The sequence below is a fragment of the Oncorhynchus kisutch genome, linkage group LG19 (genome assembly GCF_002021735.2).
Source record: "Oncorhynchus kisutch isolate 150728-3 linkage group LG19, Okis_V2, whole genome shotgun sequence".
Lineage (NCBI taxonomy): Eukaryota > Metazoa > Chordata > Actinopteri > Salmoniformes > Salmonidae > Oncorhynchus > Oncorhynchus kisutch.
This window is the reverse complement of record NC_034192.2, coordinates 37,616,026-37,633,162: the sequence shown is the minus strand read 5'-3', so window position 1 is coordinate 37,633,162 and position 17,137 is coordinate 37,616,026. Positions and strand designations below refer to the sequence as shown.

At 44.3% G+C, this 17,137-nt stretch overlaps 1 protein-coding gene across 17 annotated transcripts in view; it reads right to left on the bottom strand.

Moving 5' to 3' along the window:
• LOC109880673 (catenin delta-1) overlaps positions 1–17,137 on the bottom strand; it is a 43,667-nt gene that overhangs the window by 3,806 nt on the left and 22,724 nt on the right. For 2 of the 17 annotated variants that reach the window (XM_031797093.1, XM_020472857.2), the window contains exons 3-22: positions 14,796–14,945; positions 12,430–12,581; positions 9,763–9,831; positions 9,332–9,454; positions 8,965–9,227; positions 8,541–8,837; positions 8,218–8,452; positions 7,854–8,076; positions 7,143–7,335; positions 6,923–7,040; positions 6,675–6,831; positions 5,436–5,453; positions 4,937–5,005; positions 4,741–4,868; positions 4,458–4,608; positions 4,139–4,331; positions 3,813–4,012; positions 3,644–3,685; positions 3,474–3,550; positions 3,225–3,279 (exon numbers count right to left, since the gene is read on the bottom strand). In XM_031797093.1, the coding sequence (XP_031652953.1) occupies positions 3,225–3,279; positions 3,474–3,550; positions 3,644–3,685; positions 3,813–4,012; positions 4,139–4,331; positions 4,458–4,608; positions 4,741–4,868; positions 4,937–5,005; positions 5,436–5,453; positions 6,675–6,831; positions 6,923–7,040; positions 7,143–7,335; positions 7,854–8,076; positions 8,218–8,452; positions 8,541–8,837; positions 8,965–9,227; positions 9,332–9,454; positions 9,763–9,831; positions 12,430–12,576 (2,758 nt within the window). In that variant the 5' untranslated portion in view covers positions 12,577–12,581; positions 14,796–14,945. Of the gene's footprint in view, positions 1–3,186; positions 3,280–3,473; positions 3,551–3,643; positions 3,686–3,812; positions 4,013–4,138; positions 4,332–4,457; positions 4,609–4,740; positions 4,869–4,936; positions 5,006–5,435; positions 5,454–6,674; positions 6,832–6,922; positions 7,041–7,142; positions 7,336–7,853; positions 8,077–8,217; positions 8,453–8,540; positions 8,838–8,964; positions 9,228–9,331; positions 9,455–9,762; positions 9,832–12,429; positions 12,582–14,795; positions 14,946–17,137 lie in introns of all 17 variants that reach the window. The other 15 variants (XM_020472859.2, XM_031797103.1, XM_031797107.1 and 12 more) reach the window with 13 other exon arrangements.

Sequence of the window (17,137 nt, the reverse complement as noted above, 5' to 3'; positions counted from 1 at the left end):
ACAGCACAGAATGCTCAATGAGGTTAAGAAGAATCCAAGAGTGTCAGCTAAAGACTTACAGAAATCTCTGGAACATGCTAACATCTGTTGACGAGTCTACGATACGTAAAACACGAAACAAGAATGGTGTTCATGGGAGAACACCACGGAAGAAGCCACTGCTGTCCAAAAAAAAACATTGCTACATGTATGAAGATCGCAAAAGTACACCTTGATGTTCCACAGCGCTACTGGCAAAATATTCTTTGGACAGATGAAACTATAGAGAGTTGTTTGGAAGGGAAAAAAAGCACAGCACACCAACATCAAAACTTCATCCCAACTGTAAAGTATGGTGGAGGGAGCATCATGGTTGGGAACGCTTTGCTGCCGTAGGGCCTGGATAGCTTATCGTTGACGGAAAAATGAATTCCCAAGTTCATCAAGACATTTTGCAGGAGAATGTTAGGCCATCTGTCCGCCAATTGAAGCTCAACAGAAGTTGGGTGATGCAACAGGACAACGCCCCAAAACAGAAGTAAATCAACAGAATGGCTTCAACAGAAGAAAATACGCCTTCTGGAGTGGCCCAGTCAGTTCTGCCCTCAACCCGATTGAGATGATGTGGCATGACCTCAAGAGAACAGTTCAGACATACAAAGAATATTGCTGAACTGAAGCAGTTTTGTAAAGAGGAATGGTTCAAAATTACTCCTGACCGTTGTGCAGGTCTGATCTGCAACTACAGAAAACGTTAGGTTGATGTTGTTGCTGCCAAAGGAGGGTCAACCAGCTAAATCCAAGGGTTCATACTTTTTCCACCCTGCACTGTGAATGTTTACATGGTGTGTTCAATAAAGACATGAAAACATAAAATTGTGTGTTAAAGCAGACGGTCTATTGTTGTGACCTAGATGAAGATCAGATACATTTATGACCAATTTATTCAGAAAATCAGGTATTTCCAAAGGGCTCAAACTTTCTTGCCACTGTATGCATGTACAGTTGAAGTGGGAAGTTTACATACACCTTAACCAAATACATTTAAACTCAGTTTCACAATTCCTGACATTTACTCCTAGTAAAATTGCAAATTAGGTCAGTTATGATCACAACTTTATTTTAAGAATGTGAAGAATAATAGAGAATGATCTATTTCAGCTTTAATTTCTTTCATCACATTCCCAGTGGGTCAGAAGTTTACATACAATCAAATAATTTTTGGTAGCATTGCCTTTAAATAGTTTAACTTGGGTCAAATGTTTCAGGTAGCCTTCCACAAGCTTCCCACAATAAGTTGGGTGAATTTTGGCCCATTCCTTCTGACAGAGCTAGCGTAACAGTCAGGTTTGTAGCCCTCCTTGCTCGCACACGCTTTTTCAGTTCTTCCCACATTTTCTATAGGATTGAGGTCAGGGCTTTGTGATTGCCACTCCAATACCTTGACTTTGTTGTCCTTAAGCCATTTTGCCACAACTTTGGAAGTATGCTTGGGGTCATTGTCCATTTGGAAGACCCATTTGCGACCAAGCTTGAACTTCCTGACTGATGTCTTGATGTTGCTTCAATATATCCACATAATTTCCCTCCTCATGATACCATCTATTTTGTTAAGTACACCAGTCCCTCCTGTAGCAAAGCACCCCCACAACATGATGCTGCCACCCCCATGCTTCACAGTTGGGATGGTGTTCTTCAGCTTGCAAGCCTCCCCCTTTTTTCCTCCAAACATAACGATGGTCATTATGGCCAAACAGTTCCATTTTTGTTTCATCAGACCAGAGGACATTCTCCAAAAAGTACGATCTTAGTCCCCATTTAGTAGTCTGGCTTTTTTGTGGCTTCTTCCTTGCTGAGTGTCCTTTCAGGTTGTGTTGATATAGGACTTGTTTTACTGTGGATACAGATGCTTGAGGTAACGGGTACAAAAGATTCATTTGCACATTCATCTCTGGGAGACAGAACGCATCTCATTCCTGAGCGGTATGACGGCTGCGTGGTCCCATGGTGTTAATATTTGCGTACTATTGTTTGTATAGATGAACGTGGTACCTTCAGGCATTTGGAAATTGCTCCCAAGGATGAATCAGACTTGGATGCCCACAATTTTGTTTCTGAGGTCTTGGCTGATTTCTTTTGATTTTCCCATGATGTCAAGCTAAGAGACACTGAGTTTGAAGGTAGGCCTTGAAATACGTCCACAGGTACACCTCAACTTGACTCAAATGTCAATTATCTTATCAGAAGCTTCTAAAGAAATTACATCATTTTATGGAATTTTCCAAGCTGTTTCAAGGCACAGTCAACTTAGTGTATGTACACTTCTGACCCACTGGAATTGTGATAGTGAATCATAAGTGAAATAATCTGTCAGTAAACGATTGTTCGAAAAATTACTTGTCATGCACAAAGTGCATGCCCTAACCTACTTGCCAAAACTATAGTTTGTGAACAAGAAATTTGTGGAGTGGTTGAAAAACGAGTTGACTAACCTAAGTGTATGTAAACTTCCGACTTCAACTGTGTGTGTGTGTGTGTATATGAGATATATAATGTATGTGGACACCTGCTCGTCGAACATTTCGTTCCAAAATCATGGGCATTAATATGGAGTTGGTCCCCCTTGATGCTATAACATCCTGCATCCTTCTGCGTAGGCTTTCCACTAAATGTTGGAACATTGCTGCAGGGACTTGCTTCCATTCAGCCAAAAGATCATTAGGGAAATGGGCACTGATGGGCGATTAAGCCTGGCTCGCAGTTGGCGTTCCAATTCATCCAAAAGGTGCTCGATGGGGTAGAGGTCAGGGATATTTTTGGGGCATTGCTGGATTACTGACAGGGCACATGCCCATTGCTTTTTGTTATGTTTGAGCATAAGAACACAAATGGCCATGGCAAAATGTGCAGAATTGGAAATAGGAAATTAACTTTCACACAGCAATACTCTCTCAGCGCCATGGGAAAATGTATACAATTAGAGAATATTTTATTTATTTTTTAAACTAGGGGAAACACTGATGGTATTGTATACAACTAGAGTATTCATACCGCTGAACTTCAGTTTTCACTGCACACTATACTGTCTACAAAACCAAGGTACTGAAATAATACAATATTGACAAAGTGTTACAGCAAAGGTAGGTAATAGGTATCAGAGACAAAGGATGGCGATAGAGTCCATGCAGGACAAGAGGTGAAACGTACCATGCCGTTACATGCAGAGGGGGAGAGGGGGGGCTAACCATCGTAGGAGTCCAACAGAGGCAGTGAACCCTTTCTGCCTCCATACACCCCACGCTGAGACAGAACGAGAAAGACAGAGAAAGAGCAGGAGATTGTGAAAGTGAGAAAGATACCGTGAGTAGAGACAGTGGTCGTCAACCAAAAGAAAATAGAGACGTTTTAAAAAAGGTGTGAAGGAGAGAGAACGGATTAAAAGACGTGTGTTTAAGTTCAAGAAACAATGTGTACAGAGCAGGGGTGTGTCTTACCTGTAAAGTGTCTGTGGCATTGAGGGAGTTGTCCAGAGTGTGTCTCCTCTCCCTCTGGTCCAGTGTAGAGTAGGCTTCTAAGATGTAGGGAGGAAGAGCATAAATCACTGATAAAAAATAAAAAAGTATGAACTGGACTTAACTTTGTCAGGGTTTTTATGGATCCTCACCAGGCCCTAGGTCATTCAGTGGAATCATGTCTCTCTTCTCCCCTGTAGAAAAAAACAAAAGCCATTACATTCTGTTTGCTTCCCTAAAATTCCTACATTTTATGTCTAGCTTTAACTTGCTGTTAAGGTGCAAGTCTGGTCCAAATACAAACTCTATTCCAAGAGTCACCTCTGTCTAGCAGTGGCATGGTAGTGTCCTCGTAGGTCCCATTGGTGCGTGTAGAGGGGCCGTTGGCGGGGGGGTTGAGGTTCACCATGAAGTCGGTCTTCTTCCAGCCATCCTTCTCCAGGGGGCGCCGCAGATCCTTGTGCCCCCAGACCAGCTGTAACACCTGGCCTGCCCCACGCACCTCCCGCTCAGACCGCTTACTGCAGGACCAAGAGACATACACTCCGTTAGACATGTAATGTATGAACACTGACCTATCAGTCACAAACGGCAACAATATAACATGTTAATGAGCAGCTCAGTTCCACACGCAAACACATTCTCACCCATCCTTGTTGATGAGTACCAGTCTCTCGATGCCTTGGGAGGCCCTAAGGGTCTTGGCGGCCTCCAGGCTGTTGCCCAGCACCTCAGTGAGCGTGCTCAGTACAGACACCACCGTCTCCTCAGACAGAGGTCGTGCCGACTGGCTCTGGCCTCCCGGCAGGTCTGCCACCAGGTGGGGCACAGCGTGCTTACCTAGGGGAGGGCAATACATCCACTCTTTAGTGTATCTGGGAAAAAATTATAAATTCTATCTGCTGATGAAAAACGTATTTCCTCATGAAATTGTCATAACATATGATATCTGATACACCAACTTACCGAGCAGCTCGCGGTTGCGATTGTCGATGGCCAGGTTCCTCAGGGCTCCCGACATGGCTCTGACCACGCGGTCGTTCCCATGAGCCAGCAGCTCTGCCATCATGGGCAGGCCCTTCTCCAGACGCACCGTGGCCCGGATATAGCGACCATACTGAGGGACAGAGAGGGAGGGAGAGGGAGTAATCTGCGACCAACGCCATTGGGGTCATGCTATGGATCAGAAAATGATAGGCAAGACAAGGAGATTCAGGGAAAGGTGAGAGGTCAAAGGCTGTCCACTCACAGTCCAGCGTCCGGCACACAGGTTCTGTACAGCCCCGGCTGCGGCCTCCAGCACTGAGGGGTTCTGGCTCTCTCTCAGCAGCGATGTGTACACACGCACCACCTCTGGCTGGAACAGCAGCTCATAGCCTGGTAGGCAAGAGGGATTTCAGTAACTGATTCTGTGTCCACTGTTTTCGTATGGTGTTTTGACTTACCTTTGGCAGGCATTGTCCTCTTCGGAATATCAACCTGGTCCACACTCCCGTCATCCGCATCCTTCTTACCTGGAGAGAGAGAGGATGATGAGTGGGGATGAGAAGACAAAACGATCTAGAGCTCATTCTGATTGAGGTAGATGTAAAAATACATTTTATGCGCATTTGAATCTGTTCCACCTCAGCCCTTTCTAATAGATGCAGTCTCCTCAGAACATCATGGTATCATGCACTAGTTGAACAGCATGCACTCCATTTGTCACGTCCCATTTTACAGTGAAGGCAATGTTAAGACCAGCCAGCGTTAGGAAAAGCCCTTATTTGGCCACAGTACAATAGAGCACCAAGAAGGCTGCGTTTACGGCAGCACAATTCTGATATTTTTGACCAATCACATCAGATATTTTTCAGCGCTGATCTGATTGGTCAAAAGACCAATTAGTGAAAAACAAGATCAGAATCGGGCAACCTGCATAAACGCAGCTGAAGAGAATCTTACCTTTGGAAAACCACTCATCTAAACAGGACAGGAACACAAGAAGAGAATGGGTGGAGGACAGAGGGAGGGAAGGAGAGAGTGAAAAACTGAAATGGTAACCCAGCCACCAACAAGCACAAACCCATCACCACCACAAGAGCAAAACCCAGCCCATGGCACCCAATCATCACATACAAAGTAGGATTATGTTTCCACTAACCACAGATCTAAGGTCAGTCTAAATCTCACACCCCTTTTAATGAGTGAGGAATGGGGAGAGGGTGATCTGATCCTAGATCTGGGAGGTAAGGGAAATGTTCTACCTCTAGCCACAGAGAACTATGGCCTTTAACCCATAAGAGTTTAAGCCCTGCTCGTAGAACATGTCATTCCAAAATCACAGGCATTAATATAGAGTTGGTCCCCCCTTTACTTTTTTTGGAAGGCTTTCCACTAGATGTTGGCACATTACTGCGGGGTCTTGCTTCCATTCAGCCCCAAGATCATTAGTGAGGTCGGGCACAGATGTTGGGCGATTAGGCCTGGCTCCCAGTCGGCATTCCAATTAATCTCAAAGGTGTTTGATGGAGTTGAGGTCAGGGCTCTGTGCAGGCCAGTCAAGTTGTTCCACACAGATGGACAAACCATTTCAGTACAGACCATGCTTTGTGTACGCGGCATTGTCATGCTGAAACAGGAAAGGGCCTTCCCCAAACTGTAGCCACAAAGTTGGAAGCACAGAATCGTCTAGAATATTGTATGCTGTAATGTTACGATTTCCCTTCACTGGAACGAAGGGGCCTAGCCCGAACCATGAAAAATAGTGTATTTAAACCCTTATTTTTGCCATTAAACAGTCTCCATATATACTGACATCAGTGGTACTAGGGGGCCTTCAGACAAGTCTCGAGGCCTGTGGGCATCCTAGAGATAAACGGCCAACATTTTCATGAGAGTCTCATCTTTAAACTGTTGGACGCTACAGACAGAATTTGACAGATCTTCTGTACCGACTGACTTCAGACGAGTCCCAAGACGCTTGTGGGGGTTTGGACGCCACAGACGATTTTTTGAAAAGACCCATTTTCAGGATGTCTCATGGTCTGACAAGCTCTAGCTCTGATTGAGATGCATCCAATGGGGGAAAAACAGATCTCTCTAGCTCAAACAGATGTTTTTATTATGCTAATAAGATCTCCGGGGGGGGGGGGGGGGGGGGGGGGGGCATCGACCTTTTGGGGTTACAGGCCAGTTACTGACCTTTGCCCTTCCGTGAGCCGAAGCAGCCGGCCTTGTTGGAGCCGGGGGCGGGGCCCTGGTTTAGAGGTGCGGCCTCCTGGTAGCGCTCGCAGCCGGGAACCTCTCGGTGAACCTGATAGGACAGATTCCTCAGCAGACAAACGCTGTTCTCCACCAACTGCACAGAGATGGGAGGTTTCAAAGGGTCATTACTCCAGTAAGTAAAATTCATCAGCAATCAATTAGAAGCTATGGGTTGGGTTAAACACCTTGTTGTCCACATCTTTGCGGTTGATCTGTGATTGGACAATGTACATCAGTGAGTCCACCAATCCTGCGCACTCTCTCAGCTTCCGCCTGGCCTCACTACGTTCTGAGCTCACGTTTCTGAACAAAACAAAAAATATATAGTTACAATGTTTAGGGTTCAACATCCAATACATACTCCCTTTGTCCATTCATCTCCTGCTGTCCGCTTCCTCCACGTACCTCAGACAGCCAGCTGTGTTGGTGAGGGCCGTCTCCCACTCCAGGTGGCGTGGTTTGAGGCTCTCCTCCCCTCCGTCACTCCCTCTCTCCCAGCCAGAGTGTGGCACCATCACCTCGTCTGAGAGGGCGTGTAACGCGTGGTCCACGATCTCCATCTTCACCGAGTCGTGAGATGATAGGTTCCACAATGTGCCTGAGGAAGAAGAGGGAGATGCGTCCATCATCTTCATGACTCTCAGTTCTCTGGTTGGGACCAATAATAAGGAATTATAGTAGAGGTTATAAGGCTGAAATAGAGTTGGAATACTACACGGTATTGTTTTACTGTCCCATAACTAGTACTGTAACAGAGTAGTCAGTCCCTCCAGAATTCCATGATTACAATTTTGGGGCCAAATCAAATTCCTGCATATTACGAGGGCTATTTCCACATAAAAAGTCAAATCTCAATATTAACACATAAAAACGGAGCCATCACCGCAGTAGACAAAGAGTACTCGTAATTTCAACTCTTCACCGCAAAATCGCCGCATATGGTTAAAATCAAGCCAAACTTTGCCGTCTATGCATTTTCGCGACAAATTGGTAAAAGTCATTGCATATTGCCATGCAAAACTACAGAATTGCCGCAGCAAAATCAAGCATTTTTGCAAGCATACAGCACAAAATAATCCCTTTGAAATCTTGGAGAGACTGAACAGTAGTATTTACCTGTAATGGTGTCAGTGAGGTCTTGGTCTCTGGCCTTCCTCAGTAGCCGGACTAAGGCGGGGATGCCGTCACAGTTCTTGATGGCGATCTTGTTGTCGTGGTCTGGTCCGTACGAGATGTTCTTGAGCGCCCCGCAAGCCGAGTGGTGTACATCCCTCTTGGGGTTGTCCAGCAACGAGACCAGAGAAGGGATCCCCTTTAAACGACGCACCTCCGATTTCACCTACATAACCAACATGGTCACACACCAAACCCATCCTAAAACACTGATAGCAGTACATTAACACTTGTAATATCCATCATTTCAATACAAATCTGTGTGTTTGCGGTATACAAGGTTTGTGTGTGTGTGTATGTGTGTTACCTTGTCGTTCTTGAAGGTGAGGTGCTGGAGGAAGGCAGCAGCGTTGGTTTTGACCGGGTCCAGCCTGTAGTTCAACATGGCGATGACCTCAGGGAGCTCCGGCTGTCTCCAGGTTGTGGGCGGACCCTTCCTCAGGGTGCTGTCCAATGACGCCATACTCCCTCTCTCCATGTTGACGCCCCAGGTGTAGGTGTCGACTCCTCCCATGTCCCCTTCCAAAGTGTCCTCACAACTCCTATGGGAAAATTGGACAAATCAGATGCAAATTAATTGGTGTGTGTGTGTGTGTGTTGTACATACATATCCGAGTGGTGTGTGTCTACCTGAGCCTGCGTCTGTCCAGTCCTCCTGGGCCTGGGCCTAGTCGTGGCATGGTGCCGTATCCTGGATGCATGGTGGGAGGAGCCATACTGTACTCCACATCATCATATCCCAGACTCCTCTGGTCATCCTCCATACCATAGTGGCCCTGGTGGGCGTAGCGCATGCCCCCCAGCTCCAGGGCACTTCCCATGCCCCTCACCCCTCGCCCCACCTGGGGCTGGGCTGCGTAGGGGTCCAGCTGCTGTCTACTGGGGGCACGGTACCCAGAGTCAAGTGTCCTGTACCCATCTGCAGGTCTGGAGAGAGACAGAATATCAATTATACCAAAGATAGGAAATCTTCAAAGGAATGCTAGCATTTTTCTTTCTTTACAGTGCTCTTCGGCATTTTCACAAACTTTAACGACAGTGGCAGTGGTCTGACCTGTAGCGGTCGTCCATGCGTGTGCCTCTGCTCAGGCTAGCGTAGGCCTCAGAAGGCGGAGCACTCCTGTAGTCGTCGTAACCCCCCGCGGGACCGTAGTGGTAGTTCCTGGGGACCGTGGCTGTGGGGTAGTCCCCCCCTCCACCCTGCCTGTAGGAACGGTCCAGAGTGGCACTGTAACCGCCCATGCCCGAGACGGACACTCCCCCGTCAATGGACATTGAATCAGAGGGCAGGACAGTACGTGAGGTGATCACCTTCATCTGCAGAAGAGGAAGTACATCACCATGAGACAGGAAGTTGTAGATAATTGTTTGTCATCCATGGAGGAAATTATTTTCAGTTACAGTACAAAGTGTGTTTATACCGCATTCCCTACCCGCCGTCCATTGGTTCCATCGTCTGAGAAGGCGGAGTGTACTTCCTGGGAATCACCTTCTGGTGTGTAGCTCTCGTCTAGAGAGCCATGTGCTGGGTCCACCATCATGTACTGTTAACACAGAGCGTCACACACAGAGCGTCACACACAGAGCGTCACACACAGAGCGTCACACACAGAGCGTCACACACAGAGCGTCACACACAGAGCGTCACACACAGAGCGTCACACACAGAGCGTCACACACAGAGCGTCACACACAGAGCGTCACACACAGAGCGTCACACACAGAGCGTCACACACAGAGCGTCACACACAGAGCGTCACACACAGAGCGTCACACACAGAGCGTCACACACAGAGCGTCACACACAGAGCGTCACACACAGAGCGTCACACACAGAGCGTCACACACAGACCTGTGTCCCGTTAATGTATCCCTCACTCAGTTTCAGTCGTTCTATGTCCGCATCCCCCAGACGCCCGTTCTGAGGAGAGAGAAACCGTCAACCAAGAGAACACTCATATCCACAGGCGTCTTTAGAGACATTATAGAGGATCCAACTGGGTTGTAGTCTAGGCTACATCTCCCTACAACCACTTGAACACTGCTGGAGTCATGACAACCAAAGAGACCATGTTCTCTCAATACCTCAGTCATCTACCACATTCAAATACTTTGAAAATGTATCCTTCCTTTCCTTCTCCCTTTGAGGTAATCAATGACCAAACCATTGCTTCTTCCACCACTCATTTCACGTTAGATCACTTCAATGAAGGATGGATGGAGGACAAAAAGAGGTGGCTGTAGTGCAGACTCACTCATTCTTTTATAACTAACCCAAGATAGACCCCAATGTCGTTTCCAATGGGAGCAAATCTGTAGACTGTAAACTCTCCTTCCAGACCCATATCAAACATCTCCAATCCAAAGTTAAATCTAGAATTGGCTTCCTATTTCGCAACAAAGCATCCTTCACTCATGCTGCCAAACATACCCTTGTAAAACTGACCATCCTACCAATCCTCGACTTTGGCGTTGTCATTTACAAAATAGCCTCCAATACCCTACTCAACAAATTGGATGCAGTCTATCACAGTGCAATCCGTTTTGTCACCAAAGCCCCATATACTACCCACCATTGCGACCTGTACGCTCTCGTTGGCTGGCCCTCGCTTCATACTCGTTGCCAAACCCACTGGCTCCATGTCATCTACAAGACCCTGCTAGGTAAAGTCCCCCCTTATCTCAGCTCGCTGGTCACTATAGCATCTCCCACTTGTAGCACAAGCTCCAGCAGGTATATCTCTCTAGTCACCCCCAAAACCAATTCTTTCTTTGGCCGCCTCTCCTTCCAGTTCTCTGCTGCCAATGACTGGAACGAACTACAAAAATCTCTGAAACTGGAAACACTTATCTCCCTCACTAGCTTTAAGCACCAACTGTCAGAGCAGCTCACAGATTACTGCACCTGTACATAGCCCACCTATAATTTAGCCCAAACTACCTCTTTCCCAACTGTATTTAATTAATTAATTTATTTTGCTCCTTTGCACCCCATTATTTTTATTTCTACTTTGCACATTCTTCCATTGCAAAACTACCATTCCAGTGTTTTACTTGCTATATTGTATTTACTTTGCCACCATGGCCTTTTTTGCCTTTACCTCCCTTCTCACCTCATTTGCTCACATTGTATATAGACTTGTTTATACTGTATTATTGATTGTATGTTTGTTTTACTCCATGTGTAACTCTGTCGTTGTATCTGTCGAACTGCTTTGCTTTATCTTGGCCAGGTCGCAATTGTAAATGAGAACTTGTTCTCAACTTGCCTACCTGGTTAAATAAAAGGTAAAATAAAAAATGTATAAAATAAAAAAGCTAATGAGATCATATTGGCTCGTTCTAGCATGCATTTGCATATTTCTGTTGGACAACACCTACTCTGTGAAGTGCGCTTGTGCAATAACTCATTTCCCCCGTGCACTCAAACTTAGTCAACTGTTTGTAACAGATCAAGTTCAAAAAGAAAATGAGCAAAATGCCGGGCAAAATCCATCTTGCTCCATCCCACTGCCGGCCACTGGGAGGAAATGCATATTTCCCTTCACATTCTAAAGCGGTTGTTAACTAGTTAACAGTAAATGTGTTAAGCACCAAGTTTTTGTCCAAATGTGGCATTATACTTAAATTAGATAAACAAAGACACCTGAACCGGGAGAGGCAAAACCCACCCAGTGACAGTCATGAAACATTACTTAACACACGGAATAAGCATGGTAGAGAATGACAGGACAACCTTAAACCAATTAGCCCTGCTAGGATGAGTTATAAAATAAAAAAAGGCAACCACTTCACCTTCCCAATCAGTCTGTTTAAACAGTCAAATAAATAAATAAATACATTTAAAAAAGGCTTCTCCACATCCCATCACAGCTCTAAATTCATGATAAAGCATAGTGACTTCACTGCTGTGGACAAACACATGATTACATAACATAGGGCATAATCATATTCGGAGTTCTTGAAGCAGTTCCTCTTTTAGTTGATACGGTGTATCGTTTAGAATGATGATCTTAGTGGTAGTATGAGGCTGCATGCATGAGAACTGACTGCAGCATTTCAGATGCAGTTCTGACCACAACATGCTGGGGCAAAGATGAGAATAGCTGTAATTACATGACAGAGGCCTGCAAAAGGTATGCAAGGGTGGTATGAAGGTTTTGTGTGAATGTGTGGGGGTGCAGTAAGTGTGGTGGTGAGTGACGGCGTTATGCAGAGGTACGTGATGGAAAATGCATGGCCTGTTAAAGCTGTAGAGATATGTAAACACACAGAGTGTGTTAAAGGATAAGGGCTGAAATGCAACGCACAGGTACCACACAATTCACAGCGCCAGTGGAGGAACGGAGGGATGGATTATGGGGTTGGATGCGATGGATGGAGGGTGATAACAGCAATCACTGGATGATGGAGGGATGGATAGAAGGAAAGATGAGGGATGCCTGGTCTTTTCGCTGCATCTAGAAACGGCCCTAGGAAATCTCCCCTGGGGAGACATGGATGGGGGCTGGGCTGTTACCTGTGTGTGGGGGAGGGGGCGGGACGGGGGGCTGAGCAGGCTCACTCTCCTCCTCTCCTCCTCCAGCGCTCTGGTCAGCTGTTCAAACTGCACCTCCTGCTCCCTCACCGACTCCAGGAGAGCCGCAGCGCTCTCACACTGTTCCATACACTCTACAGAGAGCACACACACACACTGCTCCATACACACTACTAGGCTTGGGCAGTATACCGGGGTATTTTTCAATACCGTCAAAACTATTAAAAGTTTCTCAATACATTTTTATATTTGTAACTAGTTAAGTAAATGCCTGCAGTCAACTTGTGCAATTCGTTAGGAGATAAAGCAGATGTATTTCTTCATGTCATCCGTCACATTGTACATTAAGATTACTGTAGTTCCCCAGAACAGTCACGCATGTGTTTGTAAATAGCACAACGGGGAAAGGGGAAGCTGTTGAGTCAAGCTGTGTATTGACACGGGTCACATTTTATATTGAAAGTCAGTGTTATGCTTCAATAAAGTGATCAGGGACGGGCAACTATAGTTTTCCTTTCGGCAGGAAATAGCTTCATTTTCAGAGGACAACGGAAGTGGAACTATTTGGCTGGCAGCCACACAGGTGAATGACCTTACAATGAAAAAGCAAAGGTCTTTTTAGCAAAAACTATGCATGGCCATATGTCTAATGTTTATCATAGGAAATATAGCTGGCTATGTTCTAATGTCATACTTAAAATGAATCTGGTATTTTACTGGTGAAAAGTAGGCTGGCTGTACACGGACAAAAGAAGCTACCACAGTCAGAGAAATTCCGCTGATAGAATGCCGGTTGGTGAATTCTCAGAGTAGAGAAGTGCAACTGAAGCACAAAATGAGTAATGCCCGAACAGAAATTAAAATAAGGATTTTAAATCAGTGTTCACAAAAACGCAGCAAGATATTTCTTATGCATTCTTTTTCCTGTGTGTAAAAAACAGAGTTCGGCGTTAACTCAACCCCTAAGTTTAACTTGCTCTTATCTAATTAAGTGGAATAATTAATAAGGTGTATGTATATGTAATATGTATCACTTTAGTTTATTTAAAATTTGCACTCATTACCATATTTAGCTAGTAGCCTCCATGGAAATTCACTACTACTTATGGTCATTTTGTTAGCATTCTGTAATAGATGTTTTTGGCACCCCCTGGAGTACTAAGCCAGTAATACCTTAACTTCCGGGATGAGAAAAGGACGGCATGAAGATATCTGGATACTGCCCAAACATTTTCCTACACTCTACAGAGAGCCATGTTACACACACACACTAAAGAGAACCCCCCACACACACACCCTGTTGAAAATGGGGTTTATCACGATACGCGATTCCAAAACAATGTATGAGCCGGTCACAGAATAGCATTTGAGCCAGAGAGAAACACAGCTACTGCTCTGTTCAATCACTGGGCATCTTTTGAGTTCAATATCATCACAATTGAAAAATGTTAAGTCAATAGTTTAAAGACTGTATGATTGATTCATAAATGACTATCATAATCAATTTGACTTCGGTAAAAACAAACGGTAATAATTTGAATGGTAAATCTCTATTGATAAACTGGGTAAATCAAGATGTAGCCTAGATCTATTCACAATATAGTCGATTGCATATTATTCAACAGTAGTGTGTGCATGCACTGAGTTGAACTTATTTTAGCTGATTTCATGGGGCTAGAGAGGAATTTTTATTGGCAACTTATCAACAACATTTGTATAGAAGACACCATTTTATAATAAAGTAATGTAATTTGTGAGTGAGAATATGACTCTGGCTATGAATCTAGTGGAACCCAGATGGGAGGGAGACTAAGTGAATTAGTAACATTGTTGGTGACAATCAGTTTTAAAAAGCTGCATATGTTGCATTATTGTTTGCATATTACCACAAACAAAGTCCTAGGTCAGTGAATTGATGTTTGCGACAGCTGTAAGCTAGCAGGGAAAGTTAGCCTAGTACAATTATAGCTGGAAGATACTGGTATCATCTTGCATTGTAAAGTATTCTCACCTGTATGGACGTGGTATTGCGAACAGTAATGAACATTTTCAACATTTCGTGTTGCATTATTCAAGTGTGTTAACTTCAGTGCAGCATGCGTGGGGTGCTAACAAAGCAGGCCAGACAGCTCGAGCAATGAATGAGTAAGTGGAGCAGGTACTTTCCTCTTCGTGCTATAAAGGGGCTGCACTGAAACAGACTCACATGAAACACATTTGACAGAAGTACCGAACGTAACAAATTCTAGTAACGAACAGGAGGCTTTTTTGTATTGAAAAAGTAGAGGATTCTCAGTATTTCTGTGCAACACTAAATAGAAAGAGCAAGAGAGCAGAGATATACACACCTTCGCCAAGGGGTGTGGCTTTGGAGAAGAGGTGAGAGGTCAGGCCAAGGTCAAAGGTGGAGCCCTATTTGCAGGGGCTCATGGGTAGAGTAGATTAAGTTTGCCAAACCACAAGGCCCAGAAAGAGGAAGGTGGATAAGGCAAAAGATACTGCAGAGGGGGACAGAGAGAAACAAAGGAAAGAGTGAAAATGCAGATTTAAAAGTTTAAGAATGAAGGAAGATGATCGCTAAACACTTGAGTATGTAGAATTGAACATGCACGTTGTCAAAGTTGGCGTGCATACCTATATAACGTAATGACGCCACGTAAAATTGTGCTATATGTACAACACAGCATTCCTAACCTAGCCCACAATGTCTGCTGTGTGGCTCGAGCAGTCAACAAGTCTAGCAGTCATTTGAAAGAGTAACAGCGAGACAACTCAAAGGTGAAACCCATCAACCCCAAGATAATGGAATTCATTGCACTTGACAATCAACTGTTCTCTGTCGTGGGTGATGTTGGCTTTCGCGACTGGTCAAGCATCGGTACACACTAACGTTACCAAGTGCGCCATTGTTCAGATGTTGCCCTACCGTAGTTACACAGAAATAGCGTCACTGCTATTAGCTTCACAGCATACTATGGAACACCGTTTGGGTCTTTGTGTGTCAAAAAAGATTGACAATAACACTAAGTGTTCTTTGACCTATGACACGTTAAATAAGCTTTAAATTTGAAACATCAAATAAGAGTTCTATTATAAAATGTTGTGTGTTCTGAATTTGCACATGGAAGCCTAGCGCCACACTATCAGTAGCACTGTCGAAGCTGTACAAAAAAAGTCAGCAAACAAGCAAAAACAAGCCACGAACTGTGCGTTTATAATACCGCGTTGGTAATAAAGCATTATTTGTTCGACCGCAACTTCTGGGGTAGATAGCTAGCTTAGTACAAAGCTAGCGCCAATACAACCAGCCTGAAAAGAAGAAACTGCAGTCATTTTCACTATTCTTAGCAATGATTTAGGAATCCTTGTTAGTAACTATTAGCTAGGTAGCCACTTGTTTCCTATTGAAATGTAACTTCAGTTCATGAAAATAAACAGCAAGCCAGCTACTTAACCCTGTTGCCCAAAGCTAACATTATAAACAGCCAGCTAGTGTCACCTGGCTAGTGAGGCTCGACTTGACTGGGTTGAGTAGCTAGCCACAATAAGGATTAGGCACAATAGTGCACTTTGCGGTTAGCCTTAAAAATAAAAAGTACCTCTTTGAAAGTGATGTAGAAGGTTACAATTGGTGGAATCATGCCATATTTAGACTAGATAATGTTAAACAAGGTTGTAATGTGAAGCAATGAAATGGGGTATCAGTTAGAGGTCGACCGATTAGATCGGAATGGCAGATTAATTAGGGCAAATTTCAAGTTCTCATACCAATCGGTAATCGACATTTTTGGACACAGATTTGCCGATTTTTATTTAACTAGGTAAGTCAGTTAAGAATACATTCTTATTTTCAATGACGGCCTAGGAACAGTGGGTTAACTGCCTTGTTCAGGGGCAGAACGACAGATTTTTACCTTGTCAACTCGGGGGATTCAATCTTGCAACCTTACAGTTAACTAGTCCAACGCTCTAACCACCTGATTACGCGAGGAGCCTGCATGGCAGGCTGACTACCTGTTACGCAAGGGCAGCAAAAAACCACGGTAAGTTGCTAGCTAGCATTAAACTTTTCTTATAAAAAACAATCAATCTTAACACAATCACTAGTTAAATACACCTGGTTGATGATATTACTAGTTTATCTAGCGTGTCCTGTGTTGCATATAATCGATGCGGTGCCTGTTAATTTCTCATTGAATCACAGCCCACTTCGACAAACGGGTGAAGATTTAAGCACATTTGCGAAAAAAGCACTGTCATTGCACCAATGTACCTAACCATAAACATCAATGCCTTTCTTTAAAATCAATACACAAGTATATATTTTTAAACCTGCATATTTAGTTAATATTGCCTGCTAACATGAAGTTCTTATAACTAGGCAAATTGTGTCACTTCTCTTGCGTTCCATGTAAGCAGTGTCAGGGTATATGCAGCAGTTTGGGCCGCCTGGCTCATTGCAAACTGTGTGAAGTCCATTTATTCCTAACAAAGGCCGTAATTAATTTGCCAGAATTGTACATAATTATGACATAACATTGAAGGTTGTACAATGTAACAGCAATATTTAGACTTAGGGATGCCATCCATTAGATAAAATACAAAACGGTGCTGTATTTCACTAAAATAATAAACGTTTTGTTTTCAAAGATGATAGTTTCCGGATTCTACCATTTTAATGACCAATGTA